This window comes from Meriones unguiculatus, chromosome 6 (genome assembly GCF_030254825.1).
Source record: "Meriones unguiculatus strain TT.TT164.6M chromosome 6, Bangor_MerUng_6.1, whole genome shotgun sequence".
NCBI classification, from domain to species: Eukaryota; Metazoa; Chordata; class Mammalia; order Rodentia; family Muridae; genus Meriones; species Meriones unguiculatus.
Genome location: NC_083354.1, coordinates 125,503,552 through 125,529,385, shown reverse-complemented (window position 1 = coordinate 125,529,385; position 25,834 = coordinate 125,503,552). Strand labels below are relative to the sequence as shown.

The window sequence follows — 25,834 nt, the reverse complement described above, 5'->3', positions numbered from 1 at the left end:
CAACTTGGCTCAAAATGAAGCAATTTACGTGTAAAGCTTGATATGGTTTCGATCTTGAATGTCCTTCAAAGGTCCCCATTCAGCATTACTAGCAGGTGACATCCCCCTAGACATCTTGAAGACACACCCTGAAGGGAACAATAGGACCCTAGCCCCTTTTTTCTCTCATTGGCTTCCAACAGAAGGTGGAAGTGCTGCCTTCCCAGGGACCCCAAAGCAACAGGCCAGTCAGTCCTGAGCCTCTGAAACCTCTGAAGCCATGAGCCAAAAAGAAACCTTTAAAAAAAAAAACAATAAAACCAAAAAACAGAATTGATTACCTTGGGTATTGTTTACAATAAAGAAAGGCTGACTGATACAAAGTGTATAGAAGTCAGCATGAAAATCCAAGCCAGGAAATGACAGGTAGTGGGGTACTTCTGACATAGCGTCTGTCAACCAGGATGCCTTGATTTGATTGACTGGTGATTTATATTCTTTGTTGGTACCCGAGTCAAGAAACCCCCAAGTACCCCCTACAGTAAGATGACACGATGAGCTCACATTTCCGAGTCCTCAGCTCCGAGAAGCCATACTCACCAATAACCAGAAAGGTGGTCAGAAGAATACCGACGGCCATGCCCACAGTGGGTATCCCTTCCCAGTTACCCACTGGCCGGAAACAGCTTCCTTCCACACACTGGCAGAAAGTTACTAAAAAGCAGAACAGCATTTGGTAGGATAAGTTGCAGAATCCCACTTCAAAGACAAGCATTTCTTAAGCTGCCGTGGGAACGGATGCTCCACGTTGCCCGTGCCAAGCGCCTACCTGATAAGGAGACAGTCCCTTCCATGGGTGGCCGGCCCCCATCATTGATGCGGATCAGGATTTCATAAACTCGTTCCTCAAAGCGTGTGTGCTTGGTGGAGAGTCGAGCGTGCGTGCCTGTCAGAATAGGGAGAAAATGAATCACGTGACGATACAACTTCAGAACCCTCACTCAGTAGGAACAAGCTCATTTTTGCATTGCGTATAATCAGGTAGACTGGAAAATAATCTAATGTAAGTGATACCTTGAGTAATTTAGCTTATATTTCCCGTGTCTTTTACCATGAAAAATGGGCTAAAGCCTCCTTTAACTTCTTCTTTATCTTTGTGTGTCACCTTTACCTCCAGAACTTCTATCATGAAGAGACACTGGACTTTGTTTATTGCCTTCTCTGTATCTAATGAGATGATTACTGATCTCTGTTTCAAGTCTCCTTATATGATGCTTATCGATTTACATATGTTAAATCATCCCCAAATCTCTGGAATGAAGCAGACTTGATCATGGTGGATAGTGCCTTTGGTGTGATCTTGAGTTTGGTTTTCTAAGCATTTTACTGAAAATTTTTTGTGTCTGTGCTCATCAGAGATTCTGACATTTTTTTGGTGGGGAGTTGGGTCTTTCAGTGGTTTTTGCATGAGGGTAATACTGACTTCATAGAAAATGGAACATTTCTAATTTCTAAAATTTTCATGGAAGCTGGGTGGTGTTGGCACCCGTCTTTAATCTCAGCACTTGGGGGGCAAAGGCAGGCAAATCTCTGAGTTCGAGGCCAACCTGGTCTACAGAGTGAATTCCAGGATAGCCAAGGCTGCACAGAGAAACCCTGTCTCAGAAAAAAAAAAATGGAATAATTTGAGTATTGGTTGCAAAGATTTTGTAGGATTTTGTGTTGAATCTACCTGCCCTGGGCACTTCTGTTGTTATCGAAAGATTTTTATGTATTGCTTCTATTTTATTTGATGTTAAGGGTCAACATATTTTGCCTTGATTTAGCTTTTGTAGGACTTATGTCGAAATTCATCAAATTCTTTTAGATTCCAGTCTCTTGGAATGGATTATTTTAAGTATGTCCTTGTGATTCTTCTGAATTTCCTAAGTGTCTATTGTAATGCTTCCTTTGTATACCCTTTTTATTAATTTGGATCCCCTCTTTCTTTTGGCAAATTTGGTAAAAGGTCAATCTTGTCAGCTTTTCATTTTCATGGATTTCAACCCTGACTTTGATTATTCTTGCTTGTCTTTTTAACTTTTTTTTTTTTATGTGTATGTTGTTTTGCCTGCATTTATGTCTAGGCACCATTCATGCAGTGAACAGAGAGGCCAGGAGAGGGCACTGGATCTCCTGGGACTGGAATTACAAAGTGCTGTGAGCTGCCAGGAGGGTGCTGGGAACAGGACCACCATTGCTCTGAAAGAGTAGCCAGTGTTCTTGACTGCTGAGTCATCCCCTTAGCCCATCTTCTTGTTTACTCTTTTGGGTACTAGTTTGTTCTTTTCCAAGGTCTTTGAGTACATTGATTTATTTTTTGTTCGATTAGGTCCCCCCCCCCCCTTTGGGGTATTTTGTTTTGTTTGTTTTTTATAAAATCACTTAATGCTGTAAACTTTCCTCTTAGAACTCCATTTCATTGTGCCCCATAAATTTTGGTATGTAATATTTTCTTTTGCATACAATTACAGAAAATTTTAAAATTTTTCTTCTTAATTTTTTTTCTTGACCCTGTTAGCAGTTACTGGTGTGTTTAGTTTCTGTGAATTTGTGTACTTCCTCTAGTTTGTATTGTCATTGGTATCCAGCTTTGTTCTACTGTAGTCAGATAAAATGCAGGATGTGATTTCAATTTTCCTATATGTGTTAAGACTTGCTTTGTGCTTCAATACGTGGTTAATTTTGTAGAAAATTCTGTGGGATGCTAAGAAGAATGTATATGCTTTAGTGTTTGGATGGAACCTTCTCTGTTGGGCCCATTTCATTTATGATGACATTTAACTCCAGAGTTAAATGGAGTACCACTCAGCTATTAAAAACAAAGACATCATGTAATTTGCAGGCAAATGCATAGAACTAGAAAAGATCATCCTGGGTGAGGTAACCCAGACCCAGAAAGAGTATACCCAGTGGTGTATACTCACTTATAAATGGATGTTAGCCATAAAGTACAGGATAACCATACTATAATCCACAGACCCAAAAAAGCCAAGGGGGTCTCAAGGGAGGATCCATGAATCTCACTCAAAAGAGTAAATAAAATAGATACCTGAAGTAAGTAAAGGGAGGGAACAGCTGGGAGAAGGAGTGGGGAGAGTAGCAGGGGTGAGGACCAGGTGTAGGGAGATTGGGGTGGGTGAAGGACCAGGAGAGAGAACAAAAATCGGTGGGGGAAGGGCATTCCTGGGACAAGAAGGCTCCCAGGAGTCTATGGGGGTGACACTAGCTGAGACTCCTAGCAGCTGGGGATATGGAGCCTCAAGTCTGTACTTCCCTCCCGTAGCCAGGTGACTTCCCTCTCCTAACCAGGTGGGACTTCCAGTAGAGGGAGAAGGACACCAGCCCACCAGTAAAACCTTCTACCCAAAACTTGTCTTGTCTACAAGAAGTGTAGAGATAAAGATGGGGAGAAATTAAAGAAGACCACAGTAAGTGGAGACACACACCATACTCATGAATTAAAGCCCCACCCCACCCCAAGCACCCATACAGACTCAGCAGAATCTAATCCCAACCTCAACAGATTTTCTTTGCTAGAAATAGACAAGTGGAAGGCTGGCATTTATACTGAAATGCAAAACAACTAGCATGAATGAAACAACTTTGAAAAAATAATAAGAAAAATCACACCACCCAAGTTCCAGTCTTATTATTCAACTATAGTAATTAAAACAATGTAGTATTGTAAGGGAGGGGGTTTTTTCACATGAATTTTTCTGAAATTTTTAAGATAATCCGTGCTAAAGAGATGTTGTGAATAAATGGTGTTAGAACAATTAGGTAGCCATGGTAAAACAAAGTACCTTGACGGTGGCAACTTACCCTATATAAACATTAACATGAAATGGATCTTGTTTTAGTGACCTTGGCTAGGTGAATTTTCTTTCTTTCTTTTTTGCTTTCCCTCCCTCCACTCTTCCCAGTCCCCTCCTCATCTCCTTCAGATCCACTTCTTCTCCATTTCCCTTCAGAAAAGATCAGGCACACTTGAAGATGACAGATTCAAGAAGAAATCAATAACTCTGAATTTAATAGTTTTACTTGGCTATTTAAAGATATTGAAATAGGAGCTGGAGAGGTGACTCCAGCAGTTAAGAGCGGGCTCTTGCAGAGGACCTGAGTCAGTTCCTAGCACACCGTATTGGCTCACAACCCTTGCCACCCCATTGTAACTCCACAGCCATTGCAACTCCAGTTCTGATGGATCGGATGCCCTCATCTGACTGCGCATTCACAAGGCACACATACTTAATAAAAAGTAAATCTTTACAAAAGAGGGGAAGACATTGTTATAAAAATGCAATTTTCTGCTAAAGCACATGATCACACACACACACACACACACACACACACACACACCTAGCAATTCAACAATAGAAGCTGAAGGGCCCAAGCTGCGAGCAATATCTGATCTATTTGATCAGATGCTTCTCTCATCTGTGGATGGCAAACCACCACATGAAAAGAGGAGAGACTTAAAACATTAGTCGCTAGGGAAATACCAATAAAGATATAATAGGAGACTGATGTACACCCACCAGAATGGCTAAAAATAACTGTGTGTAGCAAATGCGTTGGGGAGAGCGCTGAGCAGCTGAAGCTCTCATGTGCTGGTGGGAATGTGAAATGCTAGGAACAAATTGGGAAAGAGTTTGACCTTTCCTTAACAAGCTAAGCATTAAGCCACCATGTGATGCAGCCACTCAACTCCTTGATGTTCTGCTAAGAAACATGGAAGATCATGATCCCACCAAACACTGGTCCTCACACGTACTCGCCAGCTAACAGTCAGCAAGAGAGTGGGACACACGGAACACTGCCAGTGGGGGTGGGGAGGACAAAGCTCTGGTACACACAACCAGAACGCACACGCAATTAATCATGCCGAGTGGAAGAAGCTGAAAATAGTGAAGTTAGGAGAATAAAGTCAAGTTTGCAGCAACAGTAAGATTGGAGGTTGGCTGAGAAAATGTCACGGGCTTAATGAGGTGGGCAGGGCCAATGAAGAATAAGGTAATAAATAACTTGAGAGTGGCAAAATACTCACTTGACTGTGGCCCAGCTGATGTGTGTGTGTGTGTGTGAGTGTGTGTGTGTGTGTGTGTGTGTGTGTGTGTGAATTCTTGTTAGTTGTACACATTGGTGAAATGTAACTTACTGTGTGTTAATGGCATTTCATACTATAAAATCTATTTCTTAGCGTCACTGGAAATTTACAACTGATGTTCAAATTGTCCTTCTATCCATGTACACCAATCAGGATACTATGTAATGTCATGCTTCCCTTCCTGCAAAGCCTGGGCCTTTGAAGACTTGCTTCTGGGGCATGAACTGCTTTCTTGGAACAAGAAGAAAATTCTGTGTTGAGTTACAAAGCACACCAAGGCAAAAGAAAAAAAGAAAAACAACAACAAAAGCTCCCATAATTCCTTTATCCGTCATTGATTTTTCTCCTTGTACATTTGCTAACTCACCATTGATTTTGGAAACTTCCCAGTCATTTCGTAAGCTTTCTCTGCCAAGGGTGAATGTAAACTGGGGATTCCGAAATGACTGCTGGTCATCGTCAGTGGCCTCAAAGATGAGGCTCCCAGTGCCACTGAGGGGGTGACAGAAGAACAGGCCTGTGTAGTCCTTAGCTAGGCGAGGGGGGTTGTCATTCACATCTGTGAGGGCCAGGTGGAAATGTGCCGTGGAGCTCAAAGACGACCCACCTGAGAAATTCAAGCGTTAAAATATAACTCCAAGTATTATCATCATCCTTCCTAAGGAAGCATGTTTCGCTTTCCTTAAAAGTAAAATTAATATTTAAGCAGCAAAACTATTAACGTAGCAGAATCTTTTAGAATTACAGACCTAATTTTAGTACTGGTTAAAATGTTTAAGTGGAACCAACAAGATGAGTCGGGGGTAGAGACACTTGCTGCCAAACCTGGCGACATGAGTTCAATCCCTGGACGCCACGTGGAAGAACTGATTCCCAAAAATTGTTCTTTGATGCGCAGGCGCGTGCGCACACACACACACACACACACACACACACACACACACACACAATACATGTAATAAAATGTTTTAAATGTTTAAGTGATAAGACTAACAAAATTTGTGTGTGTGTCCTCAAAACAACTCTGAAAGTTACAGATGAGAAGAGGGGAAGCTGCATGACCTAGCTAAGTTCGCACAGCTAAGTTCGCACAGCAGAGAGCTCACTAGACCAGGAGGCCTTGATCACTTAGCACTGCCTCCAGCATCCTGACTCGGCTTTCTAAGCTTCAGTTCTTCAGCGGAGAGGCATGTACAGCTTCCTGAAGGTCTTTGTGACAGGCTCGCGTGTAGAGAGAAAACAGCAAACATTTGCACAAATGTTGCTGCCGTGCTGGAGTAATGAACACCACGCCTTCTGCTGTATAACAGTTGGTAGTTGCGTGCTTTGGGGCCAGTCAATTTCTCAAAGCCTTGTCTTCTTTGTGCACAAAGTATGCTGAATAACAGAAGCACACAGGAGGCATCTAGTGTGCTACAGTTGACCCCAACTGTCCTCGCCTGGCTTCACTCTTTGATGGTTGGCCTCTGCTTCTGTTCCCGTAAACCATTTTCTGGCTCCTGCTTTGATTCCAGGAAGCCTGGCTTTCTTGCTTTTCTTCACAGCAACTTCTGCGTCCCTGACTGTTCTTAAACCAAAGACAAGTCCACTGGTGTCCTTGAAGTTGTTGGGTCTGTTTACAACATTATTTCCGTGCCAACAACTGAAAACGGAACAGGGTTTTGGTTACCAGTAGCAACCCATGAGGCTGGGGCCTCTGAAATGTGAGAACCACTAGTGCAAAGTGAAATGTTGATCCTTGTGGGATCAAGGGGAGGGCACAGCATGAAGGCTGAGGCAGAGACCTCCCTAGGACCCACTGGGAGCTTTTAAATCACCAGTTAAACATATACAGCCTGATAGTGGAGTGTACAGCAGGGGCAGAGAGCAGAGCCTGGTCCACTTCCAGCTGCAGCCTGTGGTTCTATAGCTGTCATCACTGAACTTGACCACGGTCATTTTGGTTCCCCCCCATACATTTTTATGATTCCTTTCTCTGTTCCCGTGTCCGCCTCTAATTTGGGACTTTGTATTTTAAAAGTTTATTATTTTTTGGTCTAAAATTGCATTTGTCTGATGGTGCTTTGTTCTGCTCTCATCTCTTATAAGCCACGTGGATACATTGCTGGCTAATTAGAGTCCTTGATCAGCATAAGATCAACAGAATTCCTGCTGCAAGATGGAAAATTCCATCTACAGACACTCAGTGTCTTAATTACCAGCCTTATCCCTAGATAGCATACTCTTCCTGTTAGTTTATCTTTATGTTAATCTGAAAACTTTCCTGGAACTCCATGTTCCGAGCCAGTGGGCAACTCGTACCACAGCTGAATTAAATAGGATGCAGGGATGAGGCAGGGATGCTTCAACATCCTGCCACATCCACACCTTCCCTTCCAAAAGTCCATCCCTCCTCATCCAAACAGCGGACATGGGGTCCCCTGACACCTGCTGAATCAGAATCCCCAAGGATGGACTCTCAAGTCGCTCCTGCACAAGCTTGCAGGTGGACAGCCTCTCTTCCAACGTCTTCTGCTCCAAAGATGCACACGCAGTGATGGGCTATAATTTAAGGCTCTGTGGGCCACTGGTTTCCTGTTTCGTGGACGCATTCAATCCCCTTTGAGGAGGTAGTGAGGGAGGTTAGCTAGGGACCCTAGAACTTTCTCAGGAGAGGCTCCAGTTCCTTCAGGAAACCAGAACTGGCAGCTTCTCTAATGCCCTGCCAGCCTCGGGGAAACGCTGCCTAGTTGAAGACCTGATTGACAGAGGTGTTCTCTAATGCAACTATGAAAGATTGAACACAAACACACACACACACACACATTTTTGTACCTGTTTCACCCTGGCTTTACGATCATAATCAGCAGTGATTTTTTTTCTTTATTATTGATCTTATTAATTACAATTTATTCACTTTGCATCCCAGCTGTAGCCCCCTTCTTCATCTCCCCCGAGTCCCACCCTCCCTCTCTCTTCTCCCCCTATGCCCTTCCCCTAGTCCCACTGATAGTGGAGGTCCTCCTTCCCTACTATCTCAGCGGTGATTTTCAACCATCAATTTTCTTGCCAGCCCACTTATTTTTATTGATTTTTCCCCCTGATAACCTCATTTGGTTTGCTTTTGCTCACCTACTTCTGTGGCCACCACTTGTACTCGATACAGGCTTTCCGTTTCCCTGTCCAGCGGAGCTGTGCTAAAGATCTCACCAGTGACTGAGTCAATCTTAAGCCAACCTCGATTATCGCCTCTCAGTGAGTAACTTCACGGAGGGAAGAACAGAAGAAAATTTGTGTTACTCTGCACAAAAACCGGAAGGTAGTCTGTGCTTCTATGCTCCAGTACAGCGTCATCATTTGGCTGGACGATGGAGCAGAAACACAGAATAAGCGTCGCATTTACGTAGCTTTCTTTGGAAGAAGAAGTGACTTTACTGCAGTGGTTCTCAACCCGTGGGTCCTGACCCCTATGGAGGGTCAAAGGACCCTTTCACAGCGGTCACCTAAGACCATCTGAAAACACAGACATTTACATTGTAATTCACAACAGTAGCAAAATTACAGTTGTGAAATAGCAACGAAAATAGTGTTAAAGGGTCGCAGAATTAGGAGAAACGGCTGCTTTACAGTGTGGTTCCATGATTGTTTATGATATGTGGCAGAGTGAAAAGCCTGGACTTTCCTGGCAATCAAGATTTCAAATTGAAGTAAGTGTCTTCTGCAGTCTCTCAGTACAGCACACTCCTAGGTAAGCCCGAGCAGCTAGCGTCAGAGACATCCGCTGCCAGTGGCCCGGTGGACCCTCACTAGAGAAGCACCAGCTCCAGCAGACAGGACCACCGCAAAAGTTGAAGAGCGTGGGCCTTTAGATACACAGATAGTCCTGTACCATGTGGGCAGTACAGTGGAGGTGCTTGGAATCACGGAGAGGTTGCTTGGACTGAGAGAAGCCTTTCTGAAGGAGATTGCTCAGACAGGCAAGAAGGGAGCCTCGAAGCCACTCAAGGCAGACCAGAAAGACGGAGAACATCCTGGAGTCTGCACAGCGTGTGGATATGCGTGGGTGAGCTTGGCCTCACACTAAAGCCTCACACTATGACTGCAAAGATGTCCATAGCCGTGAGCCAGTTGTTCCCGCTCCTGGAAATGTCGCCTCAATAAAAACTGAATAGGAGTTAAAGAACTGCATGCGTGCATGGCTTCAAAACATTGTCTATAATTTTTAAAATGCTGTTAGCCTACACGTCCAGGAAAAGGAATGATTAAAATTATATTTAGTCAGATTAATTTTCCCCAGTATATTTTTAGCATGTTGTATTTCTCGAGCACTCATGTTTGTGTGCGGGTGATAAATGAGAATGCCTCAGGACTTGGGATCTCACCCTGACAGAAGCGAGGGCAGAGCCGAGGGCAGGCTCTGAACTGGAGCTGGCCAACTGGCTTACTGTGTTTTAATGGCTCTCTCTGTGCGCTACTTGACTCAGATGGGAGAGGGGATGGTGGAAAGCGCTGGGTTCAAAACAGAGACCCCAGTGCCTCGGACCACGCTGGGAGTAGTGAGAAGCACTTGCTTCTGGCTGGCTGTCAGCAGGGGGGTCTCTCGGTTGAAGCTGGGTTGGATTTCGATCTCCTGGATGTTGATGGCCTCTCTAGGTTGGCCCAGCTGGAGAGTTAAACAACTTTAGTAAAGCCATTTCTTTCCATGTCATGTGTACCTGGGCGGGCTTGCTGACTCCCCATTGATCTAGAAACGTACTTTAGAGAATGTCTCTTCTCAGTCTCCCTTGCCTGCCTCATCTCCTGATTGCAACTCTGATTTTACGTTCTATCCAAGTTTTCAAGCCACCAGAAAAATTTCCTTAAATGTTTGTTTTCTCTGTTCTAACATATACATACCTCTGGCCAATAAGTTTATTTCTTTATGTTTATCTTTTCATTACAACTGGTAATCTTTTAGAGCACTCTCATGAAGAAAGCAGAGGTGCCTGTTAGACAGCATGGGCTGTGGAATTTAGATGCTTTGGATCCCCATCGTGACTTGTGACTCAGATGTACTGCGTTGTCCCCACACTAAATAATGCAGTACAATCCTCACTGGGTGGTAACTTTACTCCTCAGTATGTTGTGGACATGATTTGAGTGTTGTTCCACTTCAGAAAAAATATCCTCATGTTAGAAGCTTCATTCTCAGGTGGGAAATTTTCTGAGCACCAGGCCTTTAAGAGGTAGGGCCAAGCAGGCTGTCCTTGGGCGGATTAAGGGGACATGTCCTTGCAGGGGTTGTGAGAACTCAGCGGCTCTGGCTTCCTGTCTGCAGTGTTGTCTTTTTCCCTTTGCTTATGTTGCTGTTGTGCTGATAATCACACAAGACCTTCACCAGGTCCTGCCGGACTGGTGCTATGCCCAGAAGCGTCCAGAGCTATGAGCTAAATAAAGTGCTTTTCTTTATAAAGTGACCCTGCGTCACACGTTTTTGCTACCGTAAGCAAACTAGTAATATACTCCATGCAAGAAAATCAATAAAGTCTGTATAACTGAACCTAAGTGTCTCTAGTACAGCTTGATAAGATGGTAAGACTTCACTCAAATGTGCAGAAAACCTTAAAGGTTTGGAACTAGCACCAGCTAGGTCACACTGAAGTTTGTCAGATCCATTCTGGACAATATTGTACTAGATAAACAATAGGTCTGGATTCAAGTCCTATCTATGCTTACTGACCATGTGATCTTTAAGATCATATAGATATTATAAAAATGTGTGTATGTGCAAGTAGTAAGTAAATTAATCATTGTAATCATCGTACATTATTGCATCAAATATATGTGGGAGCTGTTGAACCAAAAAATAATTGAGAAGCAAAAAATAGAAGTATTCACACATTGCTTAGCGTCTGACCTTGGGCAGTATCCCCTCTGGTAATGAGTCCTGCTGCCCCAGACTAGCTCTATGGAGAGAGGAGCCCAGGATTCCTACATTTAAATCAATCCCTTTGGCATGTAAGGTGGTCTTCTCTACGTTTGGGCTTTTATCTCTCTACAACTTCAGTCTACTTCTCCCTGTGACCTTTCTCTAGAACCCCAACAGTTTAGACCCAGGGCCTGGCCAATCTGAGGAAAGAAGGGGGTACTCCCACCTCCTGACTTTCCCAGATCTCAGCTGAGGCCCACAGCAAGGGGACAGTCTGAAACACTGAACTAAGGCCAGAGCCCCTGCTTCTGATGTCTGCTCCGTTGGCCCAGCCCTGACAACAGTACACATTGCTTCTCCGCCTTGCCAGCCCTCATTAGTCCTCTGGTTGTAGGCATGCCCAGCCCTGATGTCCTGTACCTCACAGCCAGGCCTTCGGGGTCCCTGGCGCTCACGTTGCCCAGTTTAGTGCCTACAGCAACATCCTCGCTGACTTTTGCTTGGAATATTTGTTGGGGAAATTCAGGTGCTTCATTCACGTCCGTCACAGTCAGGTTGAACGAGGCAAAAGAACTAGCATTGTAGTCTACTTTGGCCACCAGTGGCTCAGGGTTTTCTGCTTTGAACACAATGCTGGTGACTGGTTCGGTCTCAAAGTCAAGAGGCTGTGGAAGGAAAGAAAATGGGGAAATTAATGTTGGACTGAATAGCTCCCTTCAAGGATTTATTTCTTTAAAAGCTCATAGAGTCTTAACCAAAACTTACTTCTCAAGAAAACCAAAACACAGCTTTATTTCAGCGTTATCAGGGCACCGGGTGTTTTCAGGTGCGTGAACTGTCCTAGAAGAGTCCGGCACAGCCCTCCTCAGATTCAGTTAGCCCTGGGGCACCCTGCTCATCTACTCAGCAAAATCTTGACTCTCCTCAAGCAATGACAGCTAGGAAAGTATTTACACTACAAAGATGTCCATGTGGTATGGGGAATGACTTCCCAGTGATTTCAGAACCCAAGACCCAAAATAAGAGATTCTAGAAGAAGGAAGCAGAGGTCATGCCAGGAGGAGGATGTATTCCTACTCCAGCTGGCCAGACAGGACCAAGAACAAGAACAGGACACTGCCAGGCAGTGTGGTGATGCACACCTTTAATCCCAGCACTCTAGGGGCAGAGGTAGGTGGATCTCTGTGAGATCAAGGCCAGCCTGGTCTACATAGTGAGTTCAGAACAGCTAGGGCTACCTAGAGAAAAACCTGTCTCAAACCTAAAAACAAAACAAAACAAAACAAAAACAAACAAACAAACAAAAACCCAGGATGCTGTTTCTGGCTCTCTGTGCGGGAGAATTTAACAAGCAGGCTACCTAAGATAGAAACAGTTAATTCAGAAAACAGTGTGTTCCAGTTCTGTAAGTTTTCAAGCATAGACTTAACATGTTCCAGTACAGAGAGATTTATCTATCCTATGAGCAATTGGCCCTGTGGGACCTCTTACCCCCTCTAAGCAGAAGTTTATTGTTCTATTAAAAGAAAAAGGCCAAGAAGGGGTGATATCTCCCCCCCACACACACGATCCTATAGGACTCTGAAGCCCTGGAAACTAAAATCTAAATGTTGCTCTTGATCGTTGCCAACAGAAGTATGACTTTCTGGCACAGCTTGTGCCCTTCAGAGTTCTAGGACTCCAGCTGTGTTGAGATTACCATCTGGTGTTCAGCCTGTCAAATTTTGTCACTCAAGTTCTGTTGTCCCAGTGCCTGGGGAACAGAGAGCTGAGACCTCAGGGCCCTAACACAAAGGTTCTATGATGGCTTAGGTGACTATCAGTAATTGTACATGAAACAAATTTCAGTTATTCATTCAGTCAAGTAATACTTCATCTACCATGTGTCAAGCAACATTCTAGATATAGGAAGTACAGCAACATACAAAATAAGGATGAAAAGAGTTTGGTGAACGGGCCGGCTCCACTATAATCTTACCTTACATAAGGCTTAGGTGGAAAGACAACTATACCTCTCCCCTACCATCGTCTCCCCAAAGGATTCAATCGCCACACATGGTCAGGTTGGCTGGAGATGGTTCATGATCAGATACCACAAGGAAAAATTACACCCAGCAGTTGTTTGCTGGGACAGGCGTCCCCGTCTTCCCTACGTCTCTAAGTGTGGGAGGAGAGAGAGGCCCTGGGCCTGCATCAGAGAATCACACTGTGCTTAGCACACTACCCACTCCTGACTCTGAACACACCTTCCCTCATCCTTTCCAGGTTCTCTCTCCATGTACGTAGCCAGGAATAGAAGGGGGAGCTGTGACGGTATCTTCTCCAAATGTCAGACTTCCGCAGAAAGTATGGGTGTTATACACTGGACTCTCTGCTGAACCCAGTGGGCACCTCCGTCAGATGGAGTGGATGTGACTGATAGCAGAGCACTCTTTCCCTGTTGCCGTGACCAAGTACCAGGCAAGAGGCTCCCTAAGGGAAGCAGTCTTGTTTTGGCTCACAGCTTACGAAGGGACACAGGAAGCTGTGGCCGGTCACACTGTGTCTGCAGTTAGAAAGCAAACAAACGGACAGGAAGAAAGCATGGTCCACAAAATGTCTGGCCCTAGTCTCTCAGGCAAAGCTTCACCTCCTGGAGGGTCCACAATTTTACGAAACAACGCCACCAGCTTTAGACCAAATGTCCAAACACAGGAAACTATGGGCACCATTACACATTCAAACGGCAGATTCAATCCTCTGGCTTGGTTCCGGGCTGACATTATTTTTTCCTTTGCCCTTTCTTATTTTCTGTGTAACTACTCTACTTGGCCTTTACTTTTATCCTTTACTTCCAGCTCTCCGTTGCTCTAGTTCAAAACTTTCTGTGGCTTTTCTTTTGCAGCCCCAACCAACAAGCAGTATTCCAGCAGGTTCTCTGTTTCGCCCCTCCCTGTTTAGCTGGGAGGCTTCATGCCTTCCCCATGCTAGGTGCTTTAACTTGACACCTATTGCATGGTGATATGTGTCAGTTCCAAATGGGTCGTCTGGTAAATGCTTTATGAGCTCTAACACAAATCAAGCAGCTACAGAAGAAAGAACTGAGACTTGGGGACATGGTGAAGGACAGGAACAGGCTGAGGAAAAGTTGGTGGAACCCTGACAAAAGAAGTGGGAACTATGAGTTAATACATCGCCAAACTCTAGTCTTTATAGAAGGGGGAAAGGCAAGAGCCAATGGGGCTTAGAAACACCACAAAGGCTGGAGTTTCAGTTCTTAAAGACTCCTTTTGGATGACCTTTATTTTTTCCTGAATGAGGTATCCCAGAAGCAGAAAGACACACATGGTATATACTCACTTATAAGTGGACATTAGACATAAAATACAGGATAATCATACTAAAATATATATATATACCTAAAGAAGCTAAGCAAGAAGAAGGACCCTAAGTAAGATGCTCAGTCTTCATACAGAAAGGCAAACGGCATTGGAAGAGGGAGAAAACAGGGAACAGGACAGGAGCATATCACAGAGGGCCTCTGAAAGATTCTACCCAGCAGGGTATTAAAGCAGATGCTGCCAAACTTTGGGCAGAGTGCAGGGAATCTTATAAAAGAAGGGGGAGATAGAAAGACCTGGAAGGGACAGGAGCTCCACAAGGAGAGCAACAGAACCAAAAATATCTGGGCATAGGGGTCTTTTCTGAGACTGATACTCCAACCAAAGACCATGCACGGAGATAACCTAGAACCCCTGCACAGATGTAGCCTATAGCAGCTCAATCTCCAAATGGGCTTCCTAGTAAGGGGAACATGAGCTGTCTCTGACATGAACTCAGTGGCTGTCTCTTTGATCACCTCCCCCTGAGGGGGAAGCAGCCTTACCAGGCCACAGAGGAAGACAATGCAACCAGTCCTGATGAGACCTGATAGGCTAGGGTGAGATGGAAGGGGAGGAGGACCTCCCCTATCAGTGGACAGGGGAAGGGGCATGGGAGGAGAAGAGAGAGGGAGGACAGGATTGGGAGGGGACAAGGAGGGGGCTTCAGCTGGTACACAAAGTGAATAAATTGTAATAAATTTAAAAAGAATTTTTTAAAAAGCTCTTTTTGGTGAGAAGCACTGGTTCCTCACCCAGACTCACAAGCTATCTAGAAACAGAGTAAAATTCTGTAACCCTCTACATTCATTTCTTTTGTCTTAAAACTTTGGATTACCTTCCTGATTATCTCTGTACATAGGCACGCTAATCACATAGGGAGCAATTATCTATTACCTCATCCCTGGAGCTAGAATAGTGGCTTAGTGGTTACACTTTTGTGGAGACCTTAGATTAGATTCCAGTTCCCACAATGGCTAAACACACACACACACACACACACACACACACACACACACACACACAGTCTAAAATCTCATCCTTATATCCCCATTCAAGGTACAAATGTAAGAGTAACTGAGGCATCTTCCTGCCAGGATTTACAGAATCCTGTTCCAGAGCATCCCCAAAGGCATCTGAAAGTGTCAGACATTGTCCTAACCCTACAGTCATAGCTACCTTGATACCTAGGAACAAGAGACATTTGCAGGCAGATCTGCTTCAGGCAGGAGATAGCATCACTTGGGTACCAGATCTCTCCATCAGGTGATTAGTATCACTTAATTATGCACGCCTCTCACCAGTGCCTTTTCCTCTGTGCAAACACAGTTCATGTTGGTACCCCAAAGATGGGCTGAATTCCTAACCTCGCTTGTCTCTTCAGTGTAGCTGTTGGTTAAAATCCTTTGCTCTTGCCTTTTCCCTCTTACTTTTACCACTGTTTGTTTTTATAAGGGGATGGCCAGACTCACTTGCTAGGATCCCCCGAGTGCACTCCCAGTTGAGCACCCCACTTGTAGGAGTTAAAAAAACAAACTTGTGTATGAAACCCTGAAAGGAACCCCACAATCCTCAGTCATATTCAGCAGGAGCCTATGTTGGGTACACTGGTGGAAACAGTTTCCACCTAAAGGGAAAAGCGAAACCCACATTATCTCTACCCCTACGGCCACATGGCCGCCAGATTTAGAAGGTAAAACATATTGAGTCCCTTAATTTCACATAAAGAAGTTTTAATATGCATCTCATGAGACATGCTTACATTTTAAAACTGTTCAAACTGTATTATGAAAACCAACTGACTTGGTCGGTTAATGACAGATTCCAACTGTGACTCTCACCTCGGCCTACTGTTCCTGACATGATCACAAGAAGATTAACCTACTTTATTTACTTTGTTAATAATCACTAGGTGGGCTATACCTTCTTGATCTTGACGTATCCTGCATTGGTCAGGGGATCTGTGACAACTTCCAGTCTTCCCCCAGCGTCCCCCTGTACAATCTTGTAGATAATTTTAGAGCTCCCTGTAAAGGGCTCATCCGCATCCGTGGCTTGGATGATTAAGATGGTGGATCCAACGGCTGTGTCTTCAGGAAGAGTCTTGCTTCCATACTAAGGGAGAAACAGGAAAGGAAACTCCACTGTCATTGAGTTTACTTGCTAAAGGGCAAACATCCGTCTGAGCTCAGGACAGAGGTCACAGCTGTTTTAAACACCCAGCATGGTTTTTCTTTTGACAAACATGTTGCAGTTGGTTTTAACATCATTTGTATTCATGAACTACAATCCATACCAAGAAACATAAAACATCATAGACATTCTAGAGGTATATTTAAATAGATTTCCCCTCGAACACCCAGCATGCTTAATAACTATAATTATTTGATTAATAATGATATGCATAGACACAGTATGTGAAATGCCTACGGTGTGACAGATACTTCTAATTCTTCAATCAACCAAGGAATAGACATTAGGAGCTCAAAACATTGAAGTCAGAGTTGGCTGCAAGTCCTAAACTTGCCATTTGTTAGTTGAATGACACAGTTATCTCGTCTCTTTAAACATGGGCTTGATCCCTTATGTAAGAGGAGAATGGAAACCACTGTTAGCTGTGGTCATTAGGGGAATGGTATATGTAAAGTTTGACTGCCTGATACGCAGTGCTTATGAAAGGTGGGCACCAAAGAACCCTCGAGGGCAGCAAATGTGCCAGTGACACTTGAGGAGCCACGGGCTAGCATGCTCAGCCCATCCAGGTTAGCACAGCTGGTATGACCAAACCCAACCCCCCAAAGCCTGTGTTCTTCACACCCCCATAAAACAATCTGACTCCCTGGAAAGCCCCAAGAGCCACTCTTCCCTGCACCATGATCTCCAAAAATGGTTACAGCCGGGGTACAAGGGAAGATGCTAACAACAGAATAAGCAAGCCCACTTTCACTCAGGTTTGCATCTCTAAGGTCTCCAACCCCCCCCCCCCCCTGCAGAGTTCTTCTGCTCAGTCTGCTTGACCACTGTCTGGCGAAATGCAGGGAACTCACAGCACCAGGACAGGGAAAATGCCCTAGAGGAGAGTGGCTGAGAAAAGAATGAGCTCTTTGCTTCATGCTTGCTTAACCTAAGTGGCTGTTAGACAAGACACATTCCGTCACACTTCTTATGGTTCCGAGCTCTAGCATAAATTAATTCCCTTCCTTGCTACAGCCTTGTCCCGGTTTTGATTTATGGACATCGTCAGAAGGCCCTGGGCTGCCTCAAAACTGACTTCTAACATAACAATCTAGTCAAATGGGCTTCTCTCTCCCCCAAGCTAAATAAATTGAGACATCCCTTTTAAGGGAGTAATGAGAACACCATACCATGACTACAGCCATTTGCCCTGATGTCCTTTCTGTATTGACACTCTATGCCCAATTCCAATTCTTGCAAATACAGGGAGCACATTCTTCTTACGTTTAAGTTGGAGATGTTTTTATTTGTTTCTTTGTTTGTTTCATTCTTTCTTTCTTTTTTTTTCTGTTACGCAGTTAAATACAAAATGAGTTAACGTCGCCACTATTTCCAATGCAATTTTTTTTATCCCAAATACTTCAGATAGATCTAATAGCTCTATCTACCATCTATTGCATGCAATAGACAAAAAGCCACAAACAGCCATTCAGTTTTCAATCTGAAAAAGATTGTGGTTGTAGCTTTTAAGCAGCCTTTAGAGTAAATGAGCGGCTGGCAGGGGTTTATAAATAGACATTTCCAGGTATTATCAGTACATCTTAGTGTCCCTGAGGACTCATGGTGAAGATGCTATCTGGTTTTTATTGGTGCATTCACCAGGTTATCTGGCACTTTGTGTTTTTATTTAAATGAAGTGTTCGGTAATATGATCAAAATAAAGATAAAACAAATAGTGACATCTACTCACGTCTGATCTTTCAAAGATGGGAATCTGATCATTGATGTCAATGACGTTGACTTGCACAAGGCAGAGGGTCTTGAAATCTGAAAACCAAAGCCACAGCACAGAATTCTCACTGGAAAGTATGCACTGGCACCAGGATGTGGTAAGGAAGCACTGGCAGACGATGCAACAGCTGCCACCACGACTTCACGGCTCACGTGACCGGAGGCTGCCCTGCTCTCCACCTCACCCACAAGCAGGTCATCAAGGGGAGACGGAAGCTGGACTGGGCTCTGAGATGCTCTCCTGAGCTTTCCGCTCCCCCATCCTAGGAAGGCTTTTTCACCGAGCAGGATGGCTGCTTTTCTCCGAAGCAGCTCCCTTACCTGCCGGGTAGATGCTGCGTAATCTCCCATGCCCAAAGCAAAACTTCCCCTCCCAGCATGCCTGCTGAGCTTCTCACAGGCTGCCTTTCCTTCTCTGGGTACACCTTCCCAGCATCAGAGCTACCCAGCATGGTGGGGAGGGCCAAGGTCACCTGCTTCCTCCCCTCCAAGTAAGGGATAAAGCGGCATAGTTCACTCCCAGGGAAGCTAAGAGGTAGCTCACAGAACCAGGAAGGGGGGAGGAGGAGGGGGATGGCACAGGCTGTTGTTGTGGATATGATGAACATGTTTTTGTTTTGGTCCCAGGTGTGGGATGTGGGGCTGATTCATATGGTCCACTGCAGTAGACTATTTGCCTCATGCAGGCTCTGAGAGGAGCTCTTTGCCAGCTGGAGGTAGTTTAAATCTGAGGACTCTAGAGAGAGTATAAACGACAGTGTGGGAGCTCCGAGAAGAACCAGGCTGCTGCTGCTTCCCCCTGCTGCTCCTGCTGCTGTTGATGCAGTGAGACAAGAAGTTGGAGATCCCCTGAATCAATGATTGAACTGGCTCCAGGGAACCCGACGACCCTAACCAGCAGGAAGCAGCTAAGAGAACTGTGCCCCCTCTCCCACTAACCCTGTGTCTCCTACCTGGTGTTGGCGTGTTGGAAGAGATTGGAGTGGAGTAGGGAGAAAAAGATAAAAGAAATGTAAATAAAAGAGTTGGTTTATTTTATTTTTTTGTTTTGTTTTGTTTTGTTTTTAAGTATGCCAACAGGCTGTGGGGGTGGTTTGACAAGTTGAGGACTATTCAGAACCAGCAGATGGATCCTAGAACCAAGATGAGCATGTCCTGCAGGTGTGTTGTGGGAGGGTGTCTAGGAAGAGAGCCAGGATGACGGCAGACAGTAAGTTCCTGGGGGCGAAGGGCGCTGCCATCTTTTGAAGCATATATACAGTGTGCTGGCTCTGGGACTCCACTATTCGGATTCTGGCTTTGCATAGGCCAGAGGCATGAGAACATGGAGCGTCACTGTGTGCTCTGTGTCCCATCAGCTTGCCTACACAATGTGGAGAGCAAAACCAAAGTCCTCATCCTAACTCAGACACTAGTGGTCTGTGTGTGACAGAGCCTGCATGACAGGCCCTCCCTACATTACTCATCGCATGGTCATAATTTCTTCATAATGTAGGTACTATTATCATCCTCACTTTTTTTCCCTTTTTAATGCAGAAGCCAGGAAATCGAGGCATTAGGAAATCCGCTTAAAATTACACCGCTGAGAGCCTCTTGTTCACTTTCCTTAACTGCACTCCCTTTAAAGGATTTTGGCCACCCCTTTTGAGAAAACCTGTCACTTCTGGCTGTCATCCTCACTGATCTGCCCACATAAATCACCCCCAGAGTGAATCCTCAGTGCACTGGCTAAGGTGCTGAATACAGTTTCCAACCTGATTACAAACAAACCGATGTTGGTGAAAGTAGAGCTGATTCCCAGAGCTTTTGCAGGTAGAAATGTGTTGGTACAAGCCTCCAAACCTACTGGCTCTATGCTCTTCAAAAGCCTCATTTGGGACCATGATCTGTTTCCTGCATACCATGCCATTCCGTGTGTGTGTGTGTGTGTGTGTGTGTGTGTGTGTGTACCAGAAGACAACCTAAAGTGTCACTCCTCAGGTGCTGTTCACTGTTTTCTTTCTGATGTAGGGTCTCTCACTGGCCTGGAACTTGACAAATCCTCTAGGCTGGCTGGGTGTAAGCCCCAAGGAAATATTTGCTGTCTCTGACTCTCCAGTGCTGGGACTGCAGATATATGTAACGAAGCCAAGCCCATTTGGAGTATGCATGTAGAGAACAGAGGAGGATGTTAGATCCTCTGGAACTAGTTTCAGGCAGTTATGAGCCACTCACCATGGGTCCTGGGGACCAAATGGGGGGTCCCTCTGGAAGTACAGCAAGAGGTCCTAACCACTGAGCCACCGTCACATAGTCTACACTTTATACCCTCACATTTCAAACTCCTTCAGGTTCTGATGGTTTTGCACATGGAATCCCCGCTCTTCCATAAATTATCCCTCAGAACGTAGCTCACCAAACTTTGCGGGTTTGGTAAGCTAACCTCTCAGGGAGCCTTTCCCGCTCTCGCCCTCCTCCGTGGGCTCCCTTGTATGTGTCCCTACAAGTTGTTGACTTGTGTGTCCATCTTTCCTGACAAAAGGAGAGCTCCCTTAGGGACAGACCCTGGGTCTGGTTCATCTGGGCATCCCTAGTACTCTGTCTGGTACCTCAGCAAGGCAAACGATGGGATGCTGAAAGCATGGGCGGTCAGAGTGTGAATCTGCCACTTCGCCATGGACCACGTGATTTATTACACTTGCCTCGCTAAACCTCTTAACGCAGTGCTAAACAGCTTTAGACCCTCGTCATGTGTCAAGTTCCTAGCTCACCTGAGAACTTGACGGGCAGGCCTTGTGTGCTGGAGCCAGCTTAACTCAAGTTCTCCCAGGACATCAACGACCATGGAAAGGGAAAAACTGAGAAATGCATATGAACCAATGATCTTTTCTTTTCCACACCTGTGTAAACTGTGTTCTTCAGAAAACAATTACAGAATTATTTCACGGGCCAGCTACTTGCTAAGACTCTGAGGGGTACCCTAGAAATAGCAGCACGTTTGTCTGTGGATGTGAAGATAAGTCTGAGAAGTTTCCATGAGATTTTTAAAGACTCCTCTGCCCTAACAGAGGTTAAGAAGAACCCGCTTTGACAGGGTACAAGGATTAAGGGGAAATGTCTCCTGGTGTTGTCCAGTGGGCAATTAGAAGCTGGTGAGAAAAGGCAGAACTCTCTCTCCGAAGACACATTTCTCAACCACTTCCATACAAAGATACTTTAAGTCTGAAAGCAAGGATAAGGAAAGATAATTTGTTTTTGTTTTGCGATTACGGTGGTCCTGAGACTGTGCCTAGCAGACTTTTAACAGCTAGACTAATGAAATGACCCGGGTGCCTGCACTGTTATGCTATGGCCAATGGTGCCTTTGCACCTCCTCTTCCATTGTCTGCCCCCAGACAATTACTGAGCAAGTAGTGATGCAAAAGACAGGCCTATCCCTAGAGCTAATGACACTGCGAGTTCCAGACAGCCATTTAGAATTCTCCTTACACTGTTCAGCGGTTTGGAACATTCCTGTCGGCGCTCCTTCCACCACGATCAAGCCAGTGTTACTATCTGGTGATCTCTTAGATTTCTAAGTTTTTCTTCCATTTTTCTCAAAGGCATCTCTTTTAAGATGGTCACTGAATCCCCCCGACACCTGGGTTTCCTGATCTGCCCTTCTGCTCTTGAGAAAACATCGACCTTCGACTTTCTCGAATTCACAAAGATAGCAGAGAATTCTACCGGTCTGGGAACAGCCTCCCAAATCATAAGTAGAAGGAAAACAACTATATACGCTTACCACAAGTGTGGTACTAACCTTTGTCTGAGACCTCTACCGTTAAGTTGTACTGAGGGTTGTCTTGCTTCTTCAAGTTGTGTTTAGCTAACTGGACCTTTCCCTCATACTCTTGAATGAGAAAGAGTCCGTCTGAGGGAACTTTGGGGGTTTGGTCTACAAGTTTGTACTTCAAAATACTGTTGGCGGTGTTTGCTTCATCCATATCATGGGCAGTGAAGATCCCAAGGCTGTTCCCTGTGGAGAGAAAAGGACAGCTCCTCAGACCAGTTCCATGTGTTCAAAAAGCAGCTTCTGAGAAAACGCAGGGACGCCAAGACTGCCGTAAAGTATCATTGATTGAGAGGCTTAAAAATTTGCTTTCTCAAAGTCCTAGAGGCTAGACACACGAAATCAAGATGTGGATGAGTCGCTTTCCTCTACACTTCTCTTCCCGGCTTTCTCTTCCTCCCTATGCATTTTCTTTCTGGACCTTGGCGTCCAAGTTTATCATAGGAACTCCAGTCAGATTAGAGTAAGGCCCACTGCTGAGTGCTCCTCCTACTTGCCTGTGTGTTTGTGGGTGTACATTTGTATACATGTGGATGTGGGAGACAGAGAGAACCCCAGAATCACTCCTGGAAGCTGCCGACTTTGGTTCATTTTTTATTTGTTTTTTGTTTGTTTGTTTGTTTGTTTGCCTGCTTGCTTTGAAACAGGGACTCTTGTCTCTGTGTTTCTGTCTCTGTCTCCATCTATCTGTGTCTCTGATTCTGTCTTTCTGTGTCTCTCTCTCCAAAATCTTGCCAAGCACTTTAAATTGTCTGGCCGGTGAACCCCAGCCATCCCCCTGTCTCTGCCTCCTAAGCACCGCAGTTATAAGTATTTACTACCAAGCCTGGCTTTGTGCAAATGCGTCAGGTATCTGACTCGGGTCCTTAGAGTTTCAGGGCAGGAAATCTTCTCGGCCCCTCATCCTACCCAATTTCCTCTTTAAAAAGTCTACATCCAAATAGCCATATACTGATGTCTTAGGACTTAGGCTTAGAACTTTATCCCATGACCTGGGGCCGGGTGGGGGGCAGTTTTGCCCACACAGGGAGTTAGGACATCAACTTATGGGGGGGGGGGGTGACAGTTCTGCATAGTGTATTTCCTGTTTCTCACCCACCCAAAAAAATTTACATCCATCCAAAATCTCATTGAGGGACCTTATTTGCAAACAGGGCCAGTCAGGTGAGGTGGCGCATGCCTGTAATCCCAGCACTCAGGGAGGCAGAGGCAGGCGGATCTCTGTGAGTTCATTGAGGCCATCCTCGTCTACAGAGTCCAGAGCAGCCAAGGTACACAGAAAAAAAAAAGAAGGAAAGAAAATAGGGCCATAAGAGATATAGACCAGCTAGGCTACTGAGATGAGGCCATCCCTTAGAAGAAGGGAGGATGTGGAGACACTCCTTGAGGTGAGAAAGAAGAGGGGAAGAGAGATCTGGAGGCTGCTGTCAGCAGCCAGTTTACATCAGGGTCAGGAGGCAATGGGCTCTAGATGCCTCCACCACGATTTCACAATCCCCACGCCCCCAGAACTGAGAGATTCAAATCTGTGCTTTATTACCATAGCCCTAGACACTAACACACTGGACAAATGATTCCGCTAACCTGGAAGAAGCCAATCCTGGGTACTTCTGAGATCTTTGTGAACAACCACAGAGACTCACTCTACTTCAAAGATAGCGCACAAGAATGGTTACACACACACACATACACACACACATAAACAAACACCTGCCATGTCACACATACACATACACACTCACATACACACCTGCCATGTCATATGTACATTCTCGCTCCCTCTCTCTCTCTCTCTCTCTCTCACACACACACACACACACACACACACACACACACGCTGCTTCTTTCCAACAGGAAATACACTATGCAGAACTGTCACCCCCCCCATAAGTTGATGTCCTGTGTGGGCAAAATTGCCCCCCACCCAGCCCCAGGTCATGGGATAAAGTTCTAAGCCTAATGTATTCTATGGCTGTGAGTGTTTTGGCCCAGGAGCTCCAGAGGGCAGTGGGTGTGATTCTATGTTCCACCAGCACTTTGGGCAAATTCTGATAGATTCTGGGGTCATCCAGGACTATAAAATTGAAAAAAAAAATGTGGGTTTCCTATAAAATTAAAAAAATGGTGCAGTAAGAACCCCAGCCAAGACTTACTTGAGTTGAATGCCCCTGTTTGAGTTGGGTTACACCCTTCACTTACAGCACTTTGCACTGACTTATATAGACTCTTCAGAACTGGACTTTAGAGAATGGAAAGAGTGAATGCACATCTATGGTAGACCTGGGCACCCACAGGCTGTATGAGCTGGGCTCAGAGGCCACATGGAGTTTGCACTCGTGGGGCAGCAGCTGCTTCTTTCCAAACACACCACAGCGAGGAAACTTTGTGGTGACGCATGCCCTCTCAAGAAAGGCATTGACACATGAGGCTAAGAATGTGGCGCCATCCTCCATGCAGGAAACCTGCAGCTGTCAGGGCACAGGGTTGGAATCACAGACATTCCTTGGTGACAGCAGGAGGACTGGAATAACCGGAAGAGAGAGGAGCACCCAGCCATCCGAGCGATTGGAACCAGGACAACCCAACGGCTGGCAACACAAGCTGACTTCTTACTCAGCAACACTTGAGAGACGCGGGGGCTATTTTAAGGTGGGAGGGATTTCAAGGGAAGCTGGCCTTGGTCACAGGTGGCACTGCTAAGACTTGCGAATACAAGTTGCCCTGTGAGCTACCGACTGCACGCAGGCCGCAAAGAGGAAGTGTGAACTTAAGAGGGATGAGTCAGTGTTTTGTGTGTTAGGGTTTCTACCTGTGCATGTCTTGATAGCTAAGTGCTAAGCCCTGAAGAAGAAGGTGTGTCGTCTATACTCTCACAAGCTGTGCATGGAAACGTAGCCAGTTGATTTACAGTTCCTCTTCTATTAAAGACTTCATGAAGTACTTTTAGAAAGCAAATTCCCACTTCTCAGGAAGCAGGTAGCATAATGAGCACCTGAGCCGTTTATTTCACTAACAATGATCTCACTGGTCTAAGAAAACTGCACTATCCTTTCCCTACATGAGGTAGGCAGCCTCTGACTGGCCCCTGACCCTTCTCATCTTCTGGTCCCAACTATGCTCATGACTTCTACCTTTCGGTTGAGAGTGGAGCCTAATAACCTAGTAACTCGATCCTGGTGAGATGAACGTGTCACAAGGTGTTGGGACGTCACTTCCCAGATCATGTTCTGGAAACACCGTAGCTTCCACATTGCTTCTTTCTTCCTCTCCTTCCTTCGCCCTGTCCCTGAAGCAGAGGCTCAGACTGAGCTCTGAGTCATCAATCAGATTCATGCCTTACAGAAACTGATGTAATTAGTGTCTGTCACTTGAAACTGCTAAATTTGAGGGCAGTTGGTTATATAGCAATAGATAGTGAATATAGCATATGCACAGCCCAGAATGAAGAGACTTGTACCATCTGGAAAGGTCTCTAAAGGTTTGTCATTTTTTTTTCCACCTTCATTCAGCACCACAGGCCATTCCCAGCTTCATTAAAGCACAATACCGCGAGCATTTGTTAACTGTTACGTAGTTACTCCATCATACAATTGTCACTGGGACACTAGTCCTTATATCTACTGAAACCTCTCGGGCTATGATTTTTACCCTTCCTGTTGAAGCAAGAATTGTGATAACTGAAA

At 45.2% G+C, this 25,834-nt stretch overlaps 1 protein-coding gene across 3 annotated transcripts in view; it reads right to left on the bottom strand.

Moving 5' to 3' along the window:
• Positions 1–25,834, bottom strand: part of Cdh17 (cadherin 17) — a 58,994-nt gene that overhangs the window by 2,665 nt on the left and 30,495 nt on the right. For all 3 annotated transcript variants that reach the window (XM_060386001.1, XM_060386002.1, XM_060386003.1), the window contains exons 10-17: positions 22,122–22,337; positions 18,300–18,376; positions 16,298–16,489; positions 11,436–11,680; positions 8,240–8,370; positions 5,496–5,735; positions 809–925; positions 580–693 (exon numbers count right to left, since the gene is read on the bottom strand). In XM_060386001.1, coding sequence (XP_060241984.1) covers positions 580–693; positions 809–925; positions 5,496–5,735; positions 8,240–8,370; positions 11,436–11,680; positions 16,298–16,489; positions 18,300–18,376; positions 22,122–22,337 — 1,332 coding nt within the window. The remainder of the gene's footprint in view (positions 1–579; positions 694–808; positions 926–5,495; positions 5,736–8,239; positions 8,371–11,435; positions 11,681–16,297; positions 16,490–18,299; positions 18,377–22,121; positions 22,338–25,834) is intronic.